This window comes from Corythoichthys intestinalis, chromosome 3, assembly GCF_030265065.1.
Source record: "Corythoichthys intestinalis isolate RoL2023-P3 chromosome 3, ASM3026506v1, whole genome shotgun sequence".
Taxonomy (NCBI): domain Eukaryota; kingdom Metazoa; phylum Chordata; class Actinopteri; order Syngnathiformes; family Syngnathidae; genus Corythoichthys; species Corythoichthys intestinalis.
The window spans coordinates 55920165-55939160 of record NC_080397.1 but is presented as its reverse complement, the minus strand read 5'-3'; the positions used below and the strand labels follow the sequence as shown (position 1 = coordinate 55939160).

At 40.4% G+C, this 18996-nt stretch overlaps 1 protein-coding gene across 2 annotated transcripts; it reads right to left on the bottom strand.

Annotated features, from left to right (window-relative positions):
* Window positions 1-6600: 6600 nt before the first annotated feature.
* Window positions 6601-8040, bottom strand: LOC130913242 (uncharacterized). Of its 2 annotated transcripts, none has more exons than XM_057831700.1 (2): window positions 7964-8040; window positions 6601-7585 (listed from the first exon to the last, which is right to left on the bottom strand). In XM_057831700.1, the coding sequence occupies exon 2, from the start codon at window positions 7204-7206 to the stop codon at window positions 6646-6648; it is 561 nt and encodes a 186-aa protein (XP_057687683.1). In that variant the 5' UTR covers window positions 7207-7585; window positions 7964-8040; the 3' UTR covers window positions 6601-6645. The 2 variants fall into 2 exon arrangements, with proteins under 2 accessions (XP_057687683.1, XP_057687682.1); XM_057831699.1 differs by having other exon boundaries at window positions 6601-7238; window positions 7964-8038.
* Window positions 8041-18996: the final 10956 nt, after the last annotated feature.

Below are 18996 nucleotides of genomic sequence, written 5' to 3'. Positions count from 1 at the left end.
ACAGGTCCTATGCGAACACCAAGCATAGAAGGGCATAGATATGCACAATCTTTTACCGATGACTTTTCCGGTACCATATTGTATTTTCTAAAGTCTAAAAGTGACACCATACAAGCGACCGAAAAATTCTTGGCAGGCATAGCACCTTATGGGGAAGTCAAATGTCTTCGTTCAGACAATGGCACTGAATTCACAAATAGAGAATTTCAAGCACTATTGAGAAAAACTAAGATTAGACATGAAACGTCGTCACCCGACTCACCGTACCAAAATGGCACTGCGGAGAGAGAATGGAGAACACTATATGAAATGGGCAGATGCTTTTTGATAGAGGGCAAACTTCCAGACAAATTGTGGAATTACGCAATTCAAACAGCAGCCTATGTGAAAAATAGGTGTTACAGTAGACGTACAAAGAAAACATATCAATTGCTAAATGGCAAAGAACCAAATGTAGCCAAATTACAAAAATTTGGATCAGTCTGTTTTGTTTACAAACAAGACAAAGACAAACTGGAGTCGAGATGTGAACAGGGTGTATTTGTGGGCTACGATAAAAATAGTCCAGCTTTGTTGGTGTATTATCCAAACACTGAAAAGATTCATAAACACGGATTGGTCAAATTTGCACCTGAAGTAGCCAAAGAAAAAGAAACACAGACTGTCTTGCGTGTCTTGACGTTTAGCCTTGAACTGACATACTTATTTGCACATTGGCAACTCAGTGTTTCCCACAGGATTTTAGGAGACTGTGGTGGGAGGGTCTCTGACCATAGGATTTTTTGAAACTGTGGTGGTGGGCTGCATCGGAGTCGGACAGCCACACCATGTCATGCCACGGCGAATTTTTTTTTTTTTTCATTATTTTTTCCCCCCAAGAAGAACCATAACAACGATATATTTGAAATATTTCATTAGCTAGGCTAATGTTATAGCTCTCAGCTACGGTACATGTATGTAAAATGCGTTGCTGAGTACAGCTACGTTACCCTATGTAATAATGCGACTTTTTTTCTCGTAGCAATAGTACGACTTACATCTCGTAGTGACTCAGGGTTGGCAAACTGTTGAAAAGAGCCATATTTGACCCCCCCCCCCCCCCCCCCCCCCCAAAAAAAAAAACAAAATAAAACTGATACAGTATGTCTGGAGCAGCAAAAAATTAAAAGCCTTGTACAAGCCTTATAATTATCAATACTAGCTATATTAGCCTACTATAAAAATGACTAAGTTGGCTAGAAATACTAGAAATATTTAGCCTTCATGATTAAATGTTTATTTTCCCTGCTATGGATCCTATCGCGCACCACGTGACTACTCTGTTGTACGATGACACCACAAGTTTAACTTCATTACAATATTAATGAATTGAAAGAATGTTTGTATCATGTTTGTCCTCCTAGAAATCCTATTAAAACAAAAAATATATTTCCCTCCCCCATCTTTTTCCATTTAAAAAAAAAAAAAAAAAAAAAAGCTCCGAAGCAGCACTAAAGAGCCGCATGCGGCCCAAGAGCCGCGGGTTTCAGACCGCCGTCGTAGCCCTCCTTTTTTCTTTTTATTTGACCCTCATAAGTACTACATTACCACAACAATAACAGTCCTTCTGTCAACTGTCCCATTTACAGGACAGGGGGAATTCTAATGGCCGTGTAAAGAGTTTTTCTTGATTCGGTGAGAAGGTGAATAGTTTTTTCCCCGTTGTTCGTTAACTAAATTTCCACACAAACGCACATCGAGGTACCATTAACTTAGCAAGGAGAGGTAAGAGAGTCATTTTTCGAGTGTCCCAGAGCTCGCGAAATTGTGTGTGTGGGGGGTGCGCATTTATCCAACTTTCGTCAGCCATAATTGTCTGAAGTTGGCGCGTCGGTGTTGTGCCGAAAAATAGCCACTCCACGCGAAATGTCCCCCCGACGGGAGCGCCCACACGTCACTCGTACAAACAGCCTTTTCTTACCAATCGATGGACACGGAAACGACGTTCTTGCACCGTGAATATGTATCATTTTACTCTGCTTGAACTAATAAATACTTTACTGTGACCAACGCTCTGAAAATAGAGCAAGGCTTTATTTTGGGCCCCGCCTCTCCGCGCAAGTTCAATCAAAGTTTGCTTTCCGTCCACCGCTCACTTTCGCCGAAAAGTCCGATCGAAACTATTGTAATGCCCCGGATATGGGGAAGAAGGAGAGAAGTCTGTATTTGCTTAACCACTCGATTGTGGTAACAATAATAGAGAGAAACAATAACAAAATAACAGCGGGCTGCTACGACATGCGACCGCTATCTCTCGCTATCTCGCTCGTTCTCCCATTCTTCCTACTCGTTCCCCTTGCGTCTCTTAAATAAATAAATAAATAAATAAATAAAATACTGCTCTAAAATGCTGCTCTCGCTCGCGCGGGTAGTAGAGTGGAGTGGGCTACAGCTGTGTAATCGGCTGACTGACGCATCTGATTAGTATCTTTTTTTTTTCGGGGGGGGGCGCAAACGAGACTGTGGCGGGCCCAAACGAGACTGTGGCGGGCCGCCACAGTCTCGTCCATTAGTGGGAAACACTGCAACTTATAAAGACAGGCTCGCATCTGCGCGCTCCACACGGCTCGCTCTCTCTTTCTCAGCTGAGGAGGAATACGTCACAACAAAAAGTATTGAACACAAATACAGCCATATTCTAGCGTAATATATGGTGGAATAAGGGCGCACACGTAAAACAATGCTTAAAGCATGGTGTGCCCAAGGGCGTAGGTTTGGTCCCAGTATTGGTAGGGACGATATAACCGCATAACTTCCATGTACACTTTTTGCTTGAGACGGGACATTAATAAGACCAAGAAGATTGGGTGAACGGCGGTCACGGCTACACTTCTCACCAATGTGAACCAAGTTAATTGATAGGCTAAATTATTAATGCAAAATAAATACAAATTTATTTAACTTCCGCATGCACTGCAAATTTATAACGTCTTAATCTGATCCTTTTTCTTAAATCTAGTCGAATCATTTTCTCCATGTTGTCCTGAGTGTTAAAGGCTGGTTAACAGATTAATGCGTCAGATTCTTCCACTTACTTGAAGTAAATATTACTACAGTATTTTTTTTTATTAAGGCCATACAATTACAAGTTGTTCGTTTTTCACCTAAATCAAGAAAAAAAAAATGCTGTCAAATAATCTTTTGGACAATATCTATTCTTGAATTAAGAACATTTCTGACAAGTTAAAAAAATAAAAATTAATAATTATATATATATATATATATATATATATATATTAGGGCTGTCCCAAACGACTAATTTTCTCCCGATTAGTCAGCCGACTATTTTTACGATTAGTCGACTAATCTATTAAAAAAAAAAAAAAAAAAAATTTTTTTTTACTAATTTAGCAATTAAATTTTTGTTGACGCTTATCAATTCACAAAAACATTGGAACACTTAAATTATTTATTAAAGTACAAATAAACACGTAAATAACAATAATAAATCACAAATAAACAATGAGTTCAAATGCTGGTAGAATTAACTAGTGCAAAACAATGGAATGTAAACAGATTCAGAACACTGAGTTCGCCTTTCCAACATGATTCAAAACAATCCTTAAAAAAACACTTAGCCTTAATATTATAATATGGTACTATATGTAATAGTTTTATAATAATTATAATAATTATTCATTGCCAATCAGATTTTTCATAAAGGTGTCATTTTAAAGGTATTCTTAGTGTAGAATCTAAATTCTGAAGTATGCGGGATTAACTCCTGAAATCGTTATTTATATGACGAACATGACATGCTTTTATTTTGAAATGTTCACCGGAAGTACGTTGGCTAAACCGCTAACCGGAAGTACGTTCGCTAAACCGCTAACTTCAGCTTTACACTCCGCAAAAAAAGCCCTTTTTGTCATTGCATGTGTCAATAATAGATTTTTTTTGGCCATTTTTTTCGTTTGCAAATGCTGTTAACCAGCGATTTTTCATGTTTGAAATGTCACCTTTTAACCGCAAGTTTGCTTTCACGAGACGACAGCCAATGTTTCATAGCAGGCTAAAGTACCGGTAGGTTGCCTTTTTCCCCCCATTCACCTCAGTGTAGCAATGCTAACGTTACAGTGTTTAATATAGATGTGTTTTCTTATTTTATATGTCTGAACTTTAATTCTACAGCGTGTTGATAAGAGAAAGGAGTCTCACATGCCATCAGCACGCACGCACCAATGTATGCACGCACGCACGCGCGCAGCGATAAAAGGCAGCCGTGAAAATTACCGCCCTCATTTTTATTTGCCTTGCGATAAATGGACTCATTGCATATCGCGACAGGCTTAGCAACTTCAATAAAACATGTCGTTAGTTAGTTAGATGGACTTACAAACTGAGCGACGGCGCTTGAGGTGTTTATTCACGGCCGACGTGCAGCCAAGCTTGGCATTGAAGAGACAAGACAAAGAGTGTACCTTCCTTTGTTTCTTTGAAATAAGTCAATGTTTTGGACACTCTGGTGCGCTTTTTTTGGCTTTGTGCCGCTTTCCCCGCTTGCATACGGAGCGCGTCCGACATTCAGAACTTTCCACGCATATATTTTTTTAACCCTTTATTAACCGTCGACGGGATGTTGCGCTCGTCGACGGATTTACGTCGTCGATGACGTCGACAATGTCGACTAGTCGGGACAGCTCTAATATATATATATATATATATATATATATATATATATATATATATATATATATAATATACCAACGTTTTTCTTATAATAAGTCTGTTAAGCTTATCTTCTGCTTGGTATTTTTCTCATTTCAAGAAACCTGAGTAAAATTTACTTGAAGCACTAGCAGATCATTTCACTTCTTTCTAGTAGATTTACACTGAAAACAAGGGAAGTTAATTTTTTTTCTCTCCGTTTTAAGAAGGTGAAGTTTTGCAGTGCATATGTATTGGTTGTTTAGGTGGTACACCGTTCCATCCAACCCTTTCTTTTCAAAAACTACTAAAGAAACATTTGGAAAACTTCCAGACTAAAGATTTTATAAGCAAATTTAAATTGCAATATTTAAACGCAGAGGTGGGTTGATTAGCCAAAAATTTTACTCAAGTAAGAGTAGCGTTACTTCAAAATAATATTACTCAAGTAAAAGTAGTCATCCAAAAAATGTACCCAAGTACAAGTATACAGTGAAAAGAATACTCAAGCAGTTACTGAAAATGTTACTCTTACTTATTTTTGTTTGATTTTTTTAAACAATGGTATATGAACCGTTGTTATAATGATACTGGACAATAACACATAACCACATTAAGCCAAAGAAATAATAAAAAATAAATAAATACAATAAAGAAAATAAAAATACCTTGAATTCCAATGAGGAAAAAAAAATGCATTATTCGTCCAAAGAGCATTGACGCCCTCTGGTGGAGAAAATAATTCCTAGTTTGAATAGTGAAGAGTTATTTCATAATTACAATTTAGAAATTAAAATGAGCATATATCCGGTTTTCCTTGGTCAATCAGTGCCAAATAAAAACTGGGAGAGAGGTTGAAATCCGCACTTTCGAGTCATGTCGAGAGCAGCGCTCAATATCAAATACTTCATTTTTTACGGTGCTAAAGACACCACATGATTCAGCAGGCTGCGTGAAGCTAGAACGGCAAACTTGCCTCTGATTGGTGCAATGGAGTCTTGTGATTATTTTTGCGACGTCTCATTGGTGAAATCGATAGAGCTACTTGCTTGCGAAAAAATAATCTAATTAATCTCTTGTTTATTTAGCACCTTTGGATAACTTTTGAGAGTCCAACTGAATTTAAAAGAGTGCCATTTATTCACCACCACAAAAGCTTCGGGTGCAAAATAGTATCAGGGTGAAAAAGTTGTCAGAACACCGGCTGTGAACGTGTGTAAATGTCAAGTCATCAGCCAATCGAACTTGGTTTGAGGCGGGGGGATGGATTAGCCCATTCAGCAAGTCAAGAGGGGTCAATGTATAATGGTAGGGTTAATTCTAATACAAAATGGGAAGACAATTTCAATGATCTATATAATTGAAGTCATCATATAATGCTGATAAGTTGCTGGGGACAATTTAAGCGTCCTGAAAAGTTGGTAGCGTTATGTCCCTACCGTCCCTATGCAAACCTACGCCCTTGCTCGAGAGCCCCTATCCGTTTTTTTCCCCCCCCCGGTTACCACGTCTCCCTCCGTTAACACACCTGAATCAAATGATTACCTCATCAGGAAGCTCTGCTGGAGCCTGATAACAATCCTGATTATTGGATTCAGGTGTGTTGGAGGAGGGAGACATGGAAAACAAGCTGGATAGGGGCTCTCGAGGACCCAACTTGGGCACCCCTGGTTTACAGGGATCCTCGAATAGAAAGACATGTCATTCCTAAAAGATGAATGTTAGTATGAGTTACAATAATTTTATATTGAAACCGCGGTATTTTTTGCTTAAGGTTATCATACTGTGAAAATCTCATACTGGCACATGCCTAGCCTTGTGTAGGAATTGGCTTTAAACACAACACATTGAAAGTCGAAGCTGTCAGTCATTTGGTCTGTCAATTCATTTTATTTTTGGATTCAAACTGGACCTGATTCCTTCCGAACTGGACCTGGACCTGGAACTGGTACCCCGATTCTACTGGGTAGAAGTGCCTGGGTTGGCCCTGCCGGGTGGTGGAGAAAAGTGTTTCTTCTCACAGGACATATTTGGTGGACTGGCAGACGGTAGTCGGCCTACTCTGGATGCTGGCTTGTTGACTTGTTTCAAAGTGTGGGACACATCCAAGCGAAACATTTTCAGAGGAATTGGTTTTTCCTTCAGAAGGCCACAGTCTCTCTTGTAGACCAGCCAGGAATTGGAGATGCACAGATCTAGGGCGTATCCAAACAGGGGGAAGTACCAACGGGTTGACTTGGCTGGGGTCTTGTATAGGTGAACTAGCATGTCGGAAAGATCAATGCCACGGAACAGCATGAATCTCCTCTTTGGCATGATGTCAGCAATCACGTCAAAATGTGATGCAGGGCACCGGTAGTCTGCTATGGTCGGAAATTGAAGAATACCCATGAAAAATAGCATACCCAGGAAATCTTCAATCTCACTAGGTTTGTGTTTGATGGGATCCCCCAACTTCTGGGCAGAGTACAGGTTGGTTTGAAAAGCAATATGTTGAATCATCCCATCAGTCAAGAGCATTTTGAAGTACTGGAAGAGTGTCTTGACAGGATCTGGGGATGCAAAACATGAATCAGGGACCTGGAATTCCTCAATATCTACATGCTTCTAGATCCTCCTGGCTTCTTTTTGTTTCTTTTCTGACGTTTTCTTCTTTTTTGACACCGGGGGTGAAAAGGGAGCCTCATCCACCTCTTCTTTGAATGTTTCTAGGGTATTCTTCCTCTTTGCAGATGTGCTTTTAGAGGGCAACTCTTCATCTGAAGATTGAGTGCAAAGATCCCCGATCAACTCTACTTATTTGGGCAGAAAATCAGGATCCCCTACTGTGTCATCATCACTCAGATCAGCCTCAGAGTCTTGAGGATCTTCTGGTACAAAGGCCAGAAAATTCCATGTTCTTGAAACAAAGATATTTAGCATTCATCTTTTGAATCTAATCTAAAAAAATAGAATTAAAAAAATGGAAGGCTAAAAATTTAATCATGCACCATTTTATATAAATTTATTATCATTATATAAGTGACATATTGACAACAATGGATTAACAGAAGTATTTATATTTCAATAAAATTTGCATAAATTCACCGTAGTAACCATATGGTTGAGCTGTCACTCCATACCAATTTTTACCATCAAGTGACAACTCAACCGTTTGATCAAGCACATTCATGAAAAATTATTTGACTCTTATAATGTGGTTTTATCTTGCATTAAGTTACATGATTCTGTAAAGTAACATGTTAGAAGATCAAATATGTTGAAAAAAAGAATCTACCTGTCATATTGTAGCCAAAAGTTGCCCACATGTCAGGAGTGATTTTTCTGTTGAAACCTTGCTAGCAGAAGGATGAGTGAAAACTCTTACTAACGAAAAATACAGTGACCTCTAGTGGATTTTTTACGCACAGCATATCTCAACCAAGTTGTAGAGAGGACACAATCAGGTTGAGTTCAGTTCAACACATTATACCATAAATATAGGGACACAAAATGTGATCTACCAAATTGTCGAGCTAAACATCAAAGGGTTAAGGTGTTTATTCCAACTCAAAATTCAAACAATACTACTTGTGGTTTCTAATCAAATAAACAACTAAACAATAACGTGCAGCAGTGAAACAACGGTCAACAGAAAATATGCCTTGAGCCAGGTAACCCCCTCGCTCTGTGTGTTCAACTGACTTGGCTCCTTCTGACAGCCCAATTTGAAGTAGGCATAACAGCTGAAATGTGTCAAAGGCTGATTACCTAAAACCACGCCCACACCTACCAGAAACCAAAGGTGACAGTCAAACAGTAAGCAAAGGAAGATAACCAGGCTCTTAAACAAAAGAAATAGTTTAACATAATCAAAATCAACACTAATAGGCATTATGGCTCATACAATTCCGGCCCCTAATTATTGTGTTACCGAAAGTATACCAATAATTACCATTACGATCATACTCCAATTCAATGACAAAAAAAATATACATCATTGTCACATTGTAATTCACTCATAATTACACTATAATAATGAATGCGTCATAAAACTGCATACCCTACCAGTAGGTGAAAGCTGTTAAGAAAAGAGTGAAAGATGTGTAAGACGAAGTTACTTGCACATGGCCTTCAGTCAGATGTGGAGCATTCACGTACCCATTGTCCATTGGCAAGGTCTTTAAGTCGTCTGCACAGTGCATAAAGGGCAAGAGGCAATGTTGAAAGAAGAGATGTGCTTCTTAAAAAGTTCTGCCTCTTGCAACAGGCAAACCTTGCTGATAGGTCTGTTCAAATGTCCAAACTTGGTCTTGATCCATAGCATGCGCACAAGTCCTTTGCTGTCTGTGATGGTCTCAACGACTTTGCCGATCGGCCAGGAGTTTCGTGGAGCTGAATCATCAACGACGATCACGATGTCTCCTGAAGATCTTTTCCAGAATACATCTGACATGTATTGTATCGGTCTCCATCTGCGACGAGCATATGTGTCTGTCTTCTCAAACACTCCTGGTGGCAGTGATGGTTTGGAGATGGAGATGGTTTGGCGTTAATGCTTCAAGGTCGTTAGGATCTGTAGAAGCCATAGTGATTGGTCGCCCATTGAGAATCGCTTCAGCTTCACAGAATACTGTTTGAAGTCCTTCTTCATCCAGACTCTGCAGGTTTAAGGTAGAATTGAGAACTTTTCGCACTGACTTGATCATTCTCTCCCATACACCACCATGGTGTGAACCAGCAGGGGGATTGAAAATCCAGCGTATTCCTTTCTGGAGCAATGCATTGTGGATCTGCTCCTGATTCCAACCTTTAATGGCCTCCTTCAGCTCACGTTGAGCCCCAACTAAATTGGTGCCCTTGTCTGATCTTAGCTCCTTTATTTGTCCACGTCTGGCTATAAAACGGCGGAGGGCATTGATAAAGGAATCTGTGTCGAGTGAGGATGCCACCTCCAGATGAACTGCTCTCATGGTCAAGCATGTGAAAATCACGCCGTAACGCTTCACCACACTCCTGCCACGCTTCACTCCAAAGGGTCCAAAGTAATCAACTCCAACATATGTGAAGGGTGGTTCGTCAGGTGAAACTCTGTGTGCTAATGGAGGAGGCACGCTTCCCTGCTGGGCCTGCGCCAGGCCCTCGTCCCGGTCTTGGTCCCACTTTTGGGCTGCCCTCGCACGCCTATCTTCGTTGGGGCGTACATATCTCCCAAAAGCGTGTAACATGAGAGCCTGTTTTGTGGCTTGACTACTAGGTCCCGGTCCTGGTCCCACTTTTGGGCCGCCCTCGCAAGCCTATCTTCGTTGGGGCGTACATATCTCCCAAAAGCGTGTAACATGAGGGCCTGTTTTGTGGCTTGACTACTAGGTCCCGGTCCTGGTCCCACTTTTGGGCCGCCCTCGCGAGCCTATCTTCGTTGGGGCGTACATATCTCCCAAAAGCGTGTAACATGAGGGCCTGTTTTGTGGCTTGACTACTAGGTCCCGGGTCCTGGTACGAACTCATTGCTGGAAAGTAGGAAGAGATGATTCAGAAGTTTGTATTTCTTGTGGATGATTGTTCATATAATTTTTGTTCGGATATTCCAATTTAAATTTGCTTATAAAACCCAGACACTTATTCTGGAAGTTTTCAAAATGTTTCTTTAGTAGTTTTTGAAAACAATGGTTTGAATTGAACGGTGTACCACCTAAACCAGGGGTCGGGAAACTTTGGGGCTGAGAGAGCCATGAACACCGCAAATTTTTAAATGTAATTCTGTGAGAGCCATAAAATATGTTTAAAACTAAAAATACAAGTAATATGTGCATTTTATGCCATTTCAACACTTTTAAAGTACAGTCAGTCTCCGAATACTTTTTAATAACTTAAATAATAATTACATGAATACCTTCCTTGTATTGTAGTCAATACGATGTGTAACAGCATAAACTGGATGTACACTTTTTGCTGGAGACGGGACATTAATAAAACCAAACAGACTGGGTGAACGGGGGTCAGGGCTACATTTCTCACTAACGCATACCTAATTAACTGATAGGCTAAATGATCAATGCAAAAATAAATCTCTATTGACTTGTAATAATGTTCACACTGCAAATTCATAACGTCTTAATCTGATCATTTTTCTTAGATCTTCTTCTTGAATCTAGATGAAAAATTTTCTCCATCTTGTTTTGAGTGTTTAAGACTAGTTAACAAAAACACTAGCTAAAAAAAAAAAAGAAAAAAAACTAGCTTAACACATTCATGGGTAAGATTATTCAATTTACGTTTGGTAAGTATTACCATTTGTTCTTATTAAGCCCATATATCCAAAGGTTGGTCATTTTTCACCAAAATCAAGGGAAAAATGCTTTCAAATCTTGAATTAAGAACATTTCTGGCGAAAAAAAAGAAAAGTTTTTTTTTAAAGATTAAATATACTCACTTTTTGCCTGCTGGGCCTGCGTCCGGCCCGGGGCCTGCTGGGCCCTGGGCCTGCGCCAGGCCCTCGTCCCGGTCCTTGTCCCACTTTTTGGCCGCCCTCTTAACCCTGTCTTCGTTGGGGCGTACGTATCTCCCATAAGCATAGAACATGAGGGCCTCTTTTGAGGCCTGACTACTCGGTCCCGGGTCCTGGTACGAACTCATTGCTGGAAAGTAGGAAGAGATGATTCAGAAGTTTGTATTTCTGTATTTCCCTGGGCCTGCGCCAGGCCCTCATCCCGGTCCTGGTCCCACTTTTGGGCCGCCCTCTTAACCCTGTCTTCGTTGGGGCGTACGTATCTCCCATAAGCATAGAACATGAGGGCCTCTTTTGAGGCCTGACTACTCGGTCCCGAGTCCTGGTACGAACTCATTGCTGGAAAGTAGGAAGAGATGATTCAGAAGTTTGTATTTCTTGTGGATGATTGTTCATATAATTTTTGTTCGGATATTCCAATTTAAATTTGCTTATAAAACCCAGACACTTATTCTGGAAGTTTTCAAAATGTTTCTTTAGTAGTTTTTGAAAACAGGTTTGAATTGAACGGTGTACCACCTAAACCAGGGGTCGGGAAACTTTGGGGCTGAGAGAGCCATGAACACCGCAAATTTTTAAATAATTCTGTGAGAGCCATAAAATATGTTTAAAACTAAAAATACAAGTAATATGTGAATTTTATGCCATTTCAACACTTTTAAAGTACAGTCAGTCTCTGAATACTTTTTAATAACTTAAATAATAATTACATGAATACCTTCCTTGTATTGTAGTCAATACGATGTGTAACAGCATAAACTGCATGTACACTTTTTGCTGGGGACGGGACATTAATAAAACCAAACAGACTGGGTGAACGGGGGTCAGGGCTACATTTCTCACTAACGCGTACCTAATTAACTGATAGGCTAAATGATTAATGCAAAAATAAATCTCTATTGACTTGTAATAACGTTCACACTGCAAATTCATAATGTCTTAATCTGATCATTTTTCTTAGATCTTTTTCTTGAATCTAGACGAATAATTTTCTCCATCTTGAGTGTTTAAGACTAGTTAACAAAACACTAGCTAAAAAAAAACAAAAAACAAAAAAACTAGCTAACAAATTCATGGGTAAGATTATTCAATTTACGTTTGGTAAGTATTACCATTTGTTCTTATTAAGCCCATATATCCAAAGGTTGGTCATTTTTCACCAAAATCAAGGGAAAAATGCTTTCAAATAATGTTTTGAACATGATCAATTCTTGAATTAAGAACATTTCTGGCGGAAAAAAAGAAAAGTTTTTTTTAAAAAGATTAAATATACTCACTTTTTGCTTAAAATAAGTGTTTAGAAAAAGAGCCAGCTGAAATTCTTATTTCAAGAAATCTGAGTAAAATTTACTTGAAGCACTGCCAGATAATTGCACCCATTTCTAGTAGATTTACACTGACAACAAGGGAATTTAGACATCAGCCAATCAAGCGCGCGTTTGAGGGGGAAAAAATGGTGTCAGTCTAAGTCTGCACATAACGAAAGTAATTCGCTTAATAATGGCAGGGTCAGTTGTATCCTTACAAAATATGCCAAGACATTCCAAATTACCTCTGTAACTGAACTCATTCTATAATGCAAACAGGGTTGCTTAAAAGTTGATGGGGACAATTTGAGCTTCCTGAAAAGTTGCTAGTGTTATGTCCCTAACGTCCCTATGCAAACCTACGCCATTGGTCCATTAACAGAAGGGCTATAATTGTTGTGGTAATGTCGTACGTATTAGGGCCAAATAAAAGGAAAAAGAAGGACTACGAGATGTAAGTTGTACTATTGCTACGAGAGAAAAAAGTGGGATTATTACGTAGGGTAATATAGCTGTAATCAGCTCCACATTTGACATACATGTACCATAGCTGAGAGCCATGACATTAGCCTGGCTAATGAAATACTGTATTTCAAATAGATCTTTGTTATGATTGTTCTTGGAAAAGACAAAAAACAAAACAAAAAGAAAAATCTCATCTGTCATGCTATGACGCAATTTTGCCGTGGCACGACAGGGTGAGGCGGTCCGACTCCGATGTAACCCACCACCCCCAGCTTCAAAAAATCCTAGGGGAAACCCTGTATTTATAAACAATTACAAGTTTTCTTGACAAAACATATTGAACTTCTGCATTTTAGACACTACTAGCATTCACTCGTCGTCCGCTCGCCATTACGAAGACATCCGCAGTCATACATAAACATACTTAAAGATTGACATATTTCTGACCTATATTAACACACAGTACACATCACAATCATCCTGAAATAAAGCAATCCGCTAATATACACAGTCAAATTATGCCCTTTTTCTCACCTGAAACAAGAAACGGTTTTATATTGTGTTTAATTGTGTACATACTTTGTAATCCATTCTTTGTGTAAGTGTGTGTGCACTCCCTCCATAGGGCAGCTTTGAATCTCATGACACTTTGTGTAATGACAATAAAGGCATTCTATTCTATTCTATTCTATTCTATTGTTGCACAGACGGCTCATTTCTTATTCGCTCTACTTATTGCCCATGCACGCCGAGAAGCGAACCCTGCCCCCTGCTGGTTTCAAACCGTAAGTACAACAGTCTCAGCCTGAAACTTGCGTGTATATTTTCCACAAACAACGAAATAAGATGAAACATTTAAAACAGGGTGAATCTATCTGTGGATACATAAAAATATTAAAATAACTTTTAATATTATTTAATTATTATTTAACCTTTGTCTTGTGTTGGGGTCAGTACCAACCCGTTTGCAGTTTGAAATAATTATGAGCACTACATATATTTTTGGGTATCACATTAAGACTCCATGACTTTATCAGCAACATCAATTAAAATGTTTTGAATTTTGGAATTCACCCCCCCCTCCTCTTTTTTTTTTTTTTTTTAATGATCACATCTTTGCTGAGGATGAGGCTGGGGACTCGGAGCAGCAGTGGCATACGGAAGACCTGAGGAGGGAGACGTGGAGTATCCATCGAAAGACAGACACATCATTTCAAACATATACATCCGAATGTGGCACTATCAGTCTGTTCCTTCTGACTGTCTGACTAAAAGTATAACAGCATTGAGCATTACCATGAGATTGGTAAAACTCCTTCCTGATCTCCAACCCAGGGCCAGAGGTGAAGGTGGATGAACATTTACTCCCTTTCCAAAGAAGATGCTCCTTTTGGCAACACATGCCCAGCAGGCCCACAATCGGGAGAACCGGGACAGTTCCCGGTGGGCCGGCCGGACGTTTGGGCCGGTCGTGATACACATTTTTAACGAAGCTTTCAGTTAAACTATTTACTAACGGCATTAACGCAACCCGTTTTGCGCAATAAATTGTGGCCCTTCTAGCATTCCGTAGTTTGAAATTCGATACCCCGCAATAGACCCTACCCACGTGACGTCACAAGTCCGCCCTCCTGACTGGTGCCGCCCAATTGTCCGTCAACACATCATGTTTACCTGTTACGGCTACGTACATTCCTCCTATTTACGGCGTGTTTTTCTGCTCGTTAACATTAATAATCAAAATGGTGAAGGCGTGTGTGGCGGTCGGTTGCAATAACAGAGAAGATAGACGGAGAGACTTGAAGTTCAACCGGATTCCGAGAGACCTGGAGAGGAGAGAGCGAGATGGGCTGCTGCAATTCGACGAGAAAACTGGGCTCCAAACGATTACCACAGATTATGTAGTAGTCATTTTATATCTGGTAAGATGCATTTAATATATATTTAGCGGGTTTTGGGCTGACAACCGCAATTAAGATCATTGCGAGGCTAATCGCCGACAACATACACGTATGTATGTAGTGAGAGTGCTATCGCTAAACCATATAAACATTAAAAGCCCTAGCTCCGTTGACAAATGACATGAAATACATTGGACTTCATAGTGGATGTTAGCAAGAACAAAAGATTTTGAATTGAAAATTTCGTAACTCGCCTTTCCAAGCACAAGATAGATTCCTGCCGAATTTTCGTGGACGAGGACCTGTTTCACCCAACCAGCAACGAAGTATTTATAAGCCTCCAAGCTCTTAAAGTTTTTCAAACTTTCGTGAGAATAGGCTGATTTTGTGTGGACAAGATAGTTGTAAATATCAGGGTAGCTAGCAGATGCTAGGCAAATACGGCGCAGACAGCGGGTCGAAAAAAATCGATATAGGCATCAAATATGGATCTGGCGAATGGATAAACTGAAGCTTTTCCACATAACGCCTTTTATGCAACGCATCAAGTGAGTTTACGGTATCCGAAAGCACCGGGTCTTCCATTAAATGCATTATAAATTGCTCGATCAATTGAGACCATTGATAATACAGACACAAAATGACGGACAAGGGGGCGGAACAATACAGCGATCACGTGATTTTGTGACGCCGGTAGGTAGAGTCTATAGCACATGAACAGTAGTGACGGGATCTGTCGTTCACTTGAGTAAACGAACCCATTCCGGTTCGTTCAGTAAAAAGATTCGTTCGCCCCCCTCATATCCCTCCCCGCCCAAATGAATCGTTCGGTTAGTGAACGGGAAGTGACGTTGCCGAACGAATCACCAAAGACCGCTTCGCAGTATAACTGAACGGGAAGTGACATTGCCTGGTCCCTCCCTCTCTTGCACACAGGCTCCTCATTGACCACTCTTCGTAGTTTCAGAAATGAGTGACAGGCGATATCATTCTGCTTTCACAAACAGCCTCGTCTCCCTCCCGCTGCTGCAAAAGCGAGGGAGAACTTCCGCGTCGTCTGTCCTAGTTCAATGGGATCAAAGTCATGGCTCGTGCTTGCATTTCGATTTAGGACACGGTTAAACATTTTCCTTTTGTGGGGGGAGTGGGGGTGTGGGGTCGGGGGCGTATGGACTTTCTTTAGCATGTTCTTGATCACATATACAATGCTGCTGCTACCAGCCAACGCGGCATGCTTGCTGTCACGAAAATAAAGATAAATCGAAAGTTTAATTTCTAAATATGGAACAACCAACACATCATATTTACCTCTCGCTCTGTTGTATTTTAGTTTTTATGCTCATCACTATTATCTTTGGTCACTATTGTTAAAACTAAAGTGTAAATAGCTAGTTGTCAAATGTTGCTGCTCTGAAATAAAAACAATACTTCATTTTGATATTTGACAGTTTAATTGCAAATCAGTATTAAGATGATCGTATTGAATTTTTGCACTGGTATTAACAAATAAAATAATCCGGTCAGCTCCCCTGTCGTCCCCTCATCTCAGATCGTCAAATGCTGACGAGAAATAATTGTTTGCTCTTTACGAAGTTGCCTTTCTACTCTCATTAGTCTGTTAAGAAAAATGTAGACATATTGCGACATCTCCCGTGTCCGCGTGCGTTGTTTTTGGGCGCTTGAGTAGCACATGATGGACGGATGGACATAATTTGTCAAACCAACTAACACCCGACACGCTGTGACACGAAAGAAAATAAAACAGTCGGAAAAAATTGAAATGTATATACAGTTTCATTGCAAATCAGTATTATGGTGATCATACTAAATATTCTTTTTTTCTGTGCACGTATGAGGTAAATATCGCTGCCATGAAGCCTCCATAAAATGAGTTTTCTCCCCCCGCACTGCCGTCACGCGACCGCAACTCAGCTTATGCTTGCCTCGTAGCTACCTGCGAAAGTCTTTTAAAGTGCCTGTGACACGAAAAAGCATGTTTATTTCATAATACACGCGGTATTTTATGCTCCTGAATGATATGGACCGCTTGGATGTGTGTGGAAGCGATCGCTATATATATTTAGTTTTTTGAATCCCGCGCCAGGAAAATGAGTGACTTCCGGCTTCGGTCTTGCATTGAGGAGGAGGGCGCTGTGACGTGTACGGTAGAAGACGTCCTCTTCATGCTACAGTGTACTGTTGTGTATGAGGACGAAGGATTCAGCTGATTTTGCGGGTTAATACGTTTATTTTTCGCATCACGCCAGCCAAACGGCTGCAGAAAAATCATTTTGTATGAGGAAGAGGCGTATGCGCCTTTTTGGAATTTCAAAAGGTTCCCATTCACCGTGGATATTTACTGTGGGACCATTGGACTTACGAGGAAGTGAGTAAACATCTTGTTTTGTATTATGTCAAATACGAATACAGTGATTACAAAGTAAACACTACAAAATTCCTTTAAATAAAGGACAACTTACGTTTGATCATTGATAGGCATGTAAAAAGCTCTCCTCATGCTCGTTAGCAGTTAGCTGTTAGCACGTTAGCTGCACAACAACTCCAGCCACCCTCCTCCCGGGAACGAACTGTAAATTGCTCTCCGCCGGGCGTTTTGCCGATCCGCGAAGACAATCGACAACCGGGTCGTCATGTCAAATAATCCAGGCTAGTTAAGTGTGATTTTCCACTTCGAAGACTGTGAAACATCCCTTGGTTCGGGTTAGCATGTCGGCTAGCTGTCACTCCTTCTGGTTTGTTTACATTCTCCGAAGCCGGGGAAGGGAAATGACATATGTCCGATTTAGGTGTCATAAAATATCGTTCGGGAGGTGCGACAGTAAAGGTGAAGTCGACAGTTTTGACCATTATGTAGTAATTTTGCCATGTCGTCTTGAATAAATGGATTTTTATTATTTCATATTCCATTTAGCACAAGATTGTTATTTGTCTTGACCATGCCATTTATTTAGCAATTGGGGAAAATACTTTGATAAAAAGAATATCCTGTAAAAATATGGAAGTAAAGAGAAAGAAACAATGACATTTTGCCGCCCTCTTCGTCGCGTTTTCCTCATTGTGAATAGTTCCCCCTCGACGGGCTGACTGGTCCTTCTCAAACCATTTATATAGCTATTGGGGAAAAATACTTGGATAAAAAGAATATCCTGTAAAAATATGGAAGTAAAGAGACAGAAACAATGACATTTTGCCGCCCTCTTCGTCGCGTTTTCCTCATTGTGAATAGTTCCCCCTCGACGGGCTGACTGGTCCTTCTCAAGCCATTTATATAGCTATTGGGGAAAAATACTTGGATAAAAAGAATATCCTGTAAAAATATTGGAGTAGAGAGACTGAAACAATGACATTTTGCGGCTCTCTTCGTCGCGTTTTCCCCGTTCTGAACAATTCTCCCGCAATGGGCTGAATAGTAAAACCGATGAGCCCAGTCTACCGCTGACGTCATCCACCTGTTGGGGACGCTAAAGCCCTATAATGGTAGGCGTGGCTAACCGGCAGATTAAAAGACTAATTTCTCGTCATCTGCACTTTGCTAAATTGTTGTATATAGTCGAATCGTCTCAAAATATGATTCTAATTCACATAATAATGCCATTTAAGACTTTTTTTCTGGTGTCATATGCTCTTTAAACTACTGTAAATTTGATAGTATGTCATTATATGTAGTCCCGAGTCTGTTGAAAAAAGTAGTACACTAAACCATGCTCGCTAGGTTTGTGTGGTATTTTTGTCTGTTTGAGCAGCATTTGATAGGCTCCACATTAACAAATATGTGACAAAGTCATTTCCTTTCATTTTTTGACTCGTTCACCGCATTACTGCAAAGTCAAGTTAGCAGCAAGCTAGGTCAGGAACCGGAGCCTCCGGAGGACCGAGTCACTGAACGGCAAGTGACATAATTCAGTCTTGCCCTCCTGCCTGCACGCTGGCTGCTTATTGGCTACACGTGGAAGTGAGTGACAGACGCCCTGATTCTGTTTCCGCTCCCTCCCCTGCCCGCGATGAGGCTGGCGTCTGATTGGTCGTGTGCGATGTCAGAAGACGCTGCCGCTTGCTCAACGCCCTCCCACGCAGCGAACAAGCACCAACCTCATAGAACGAATCAGTGCAGATGGTGATTAGTTCGGTC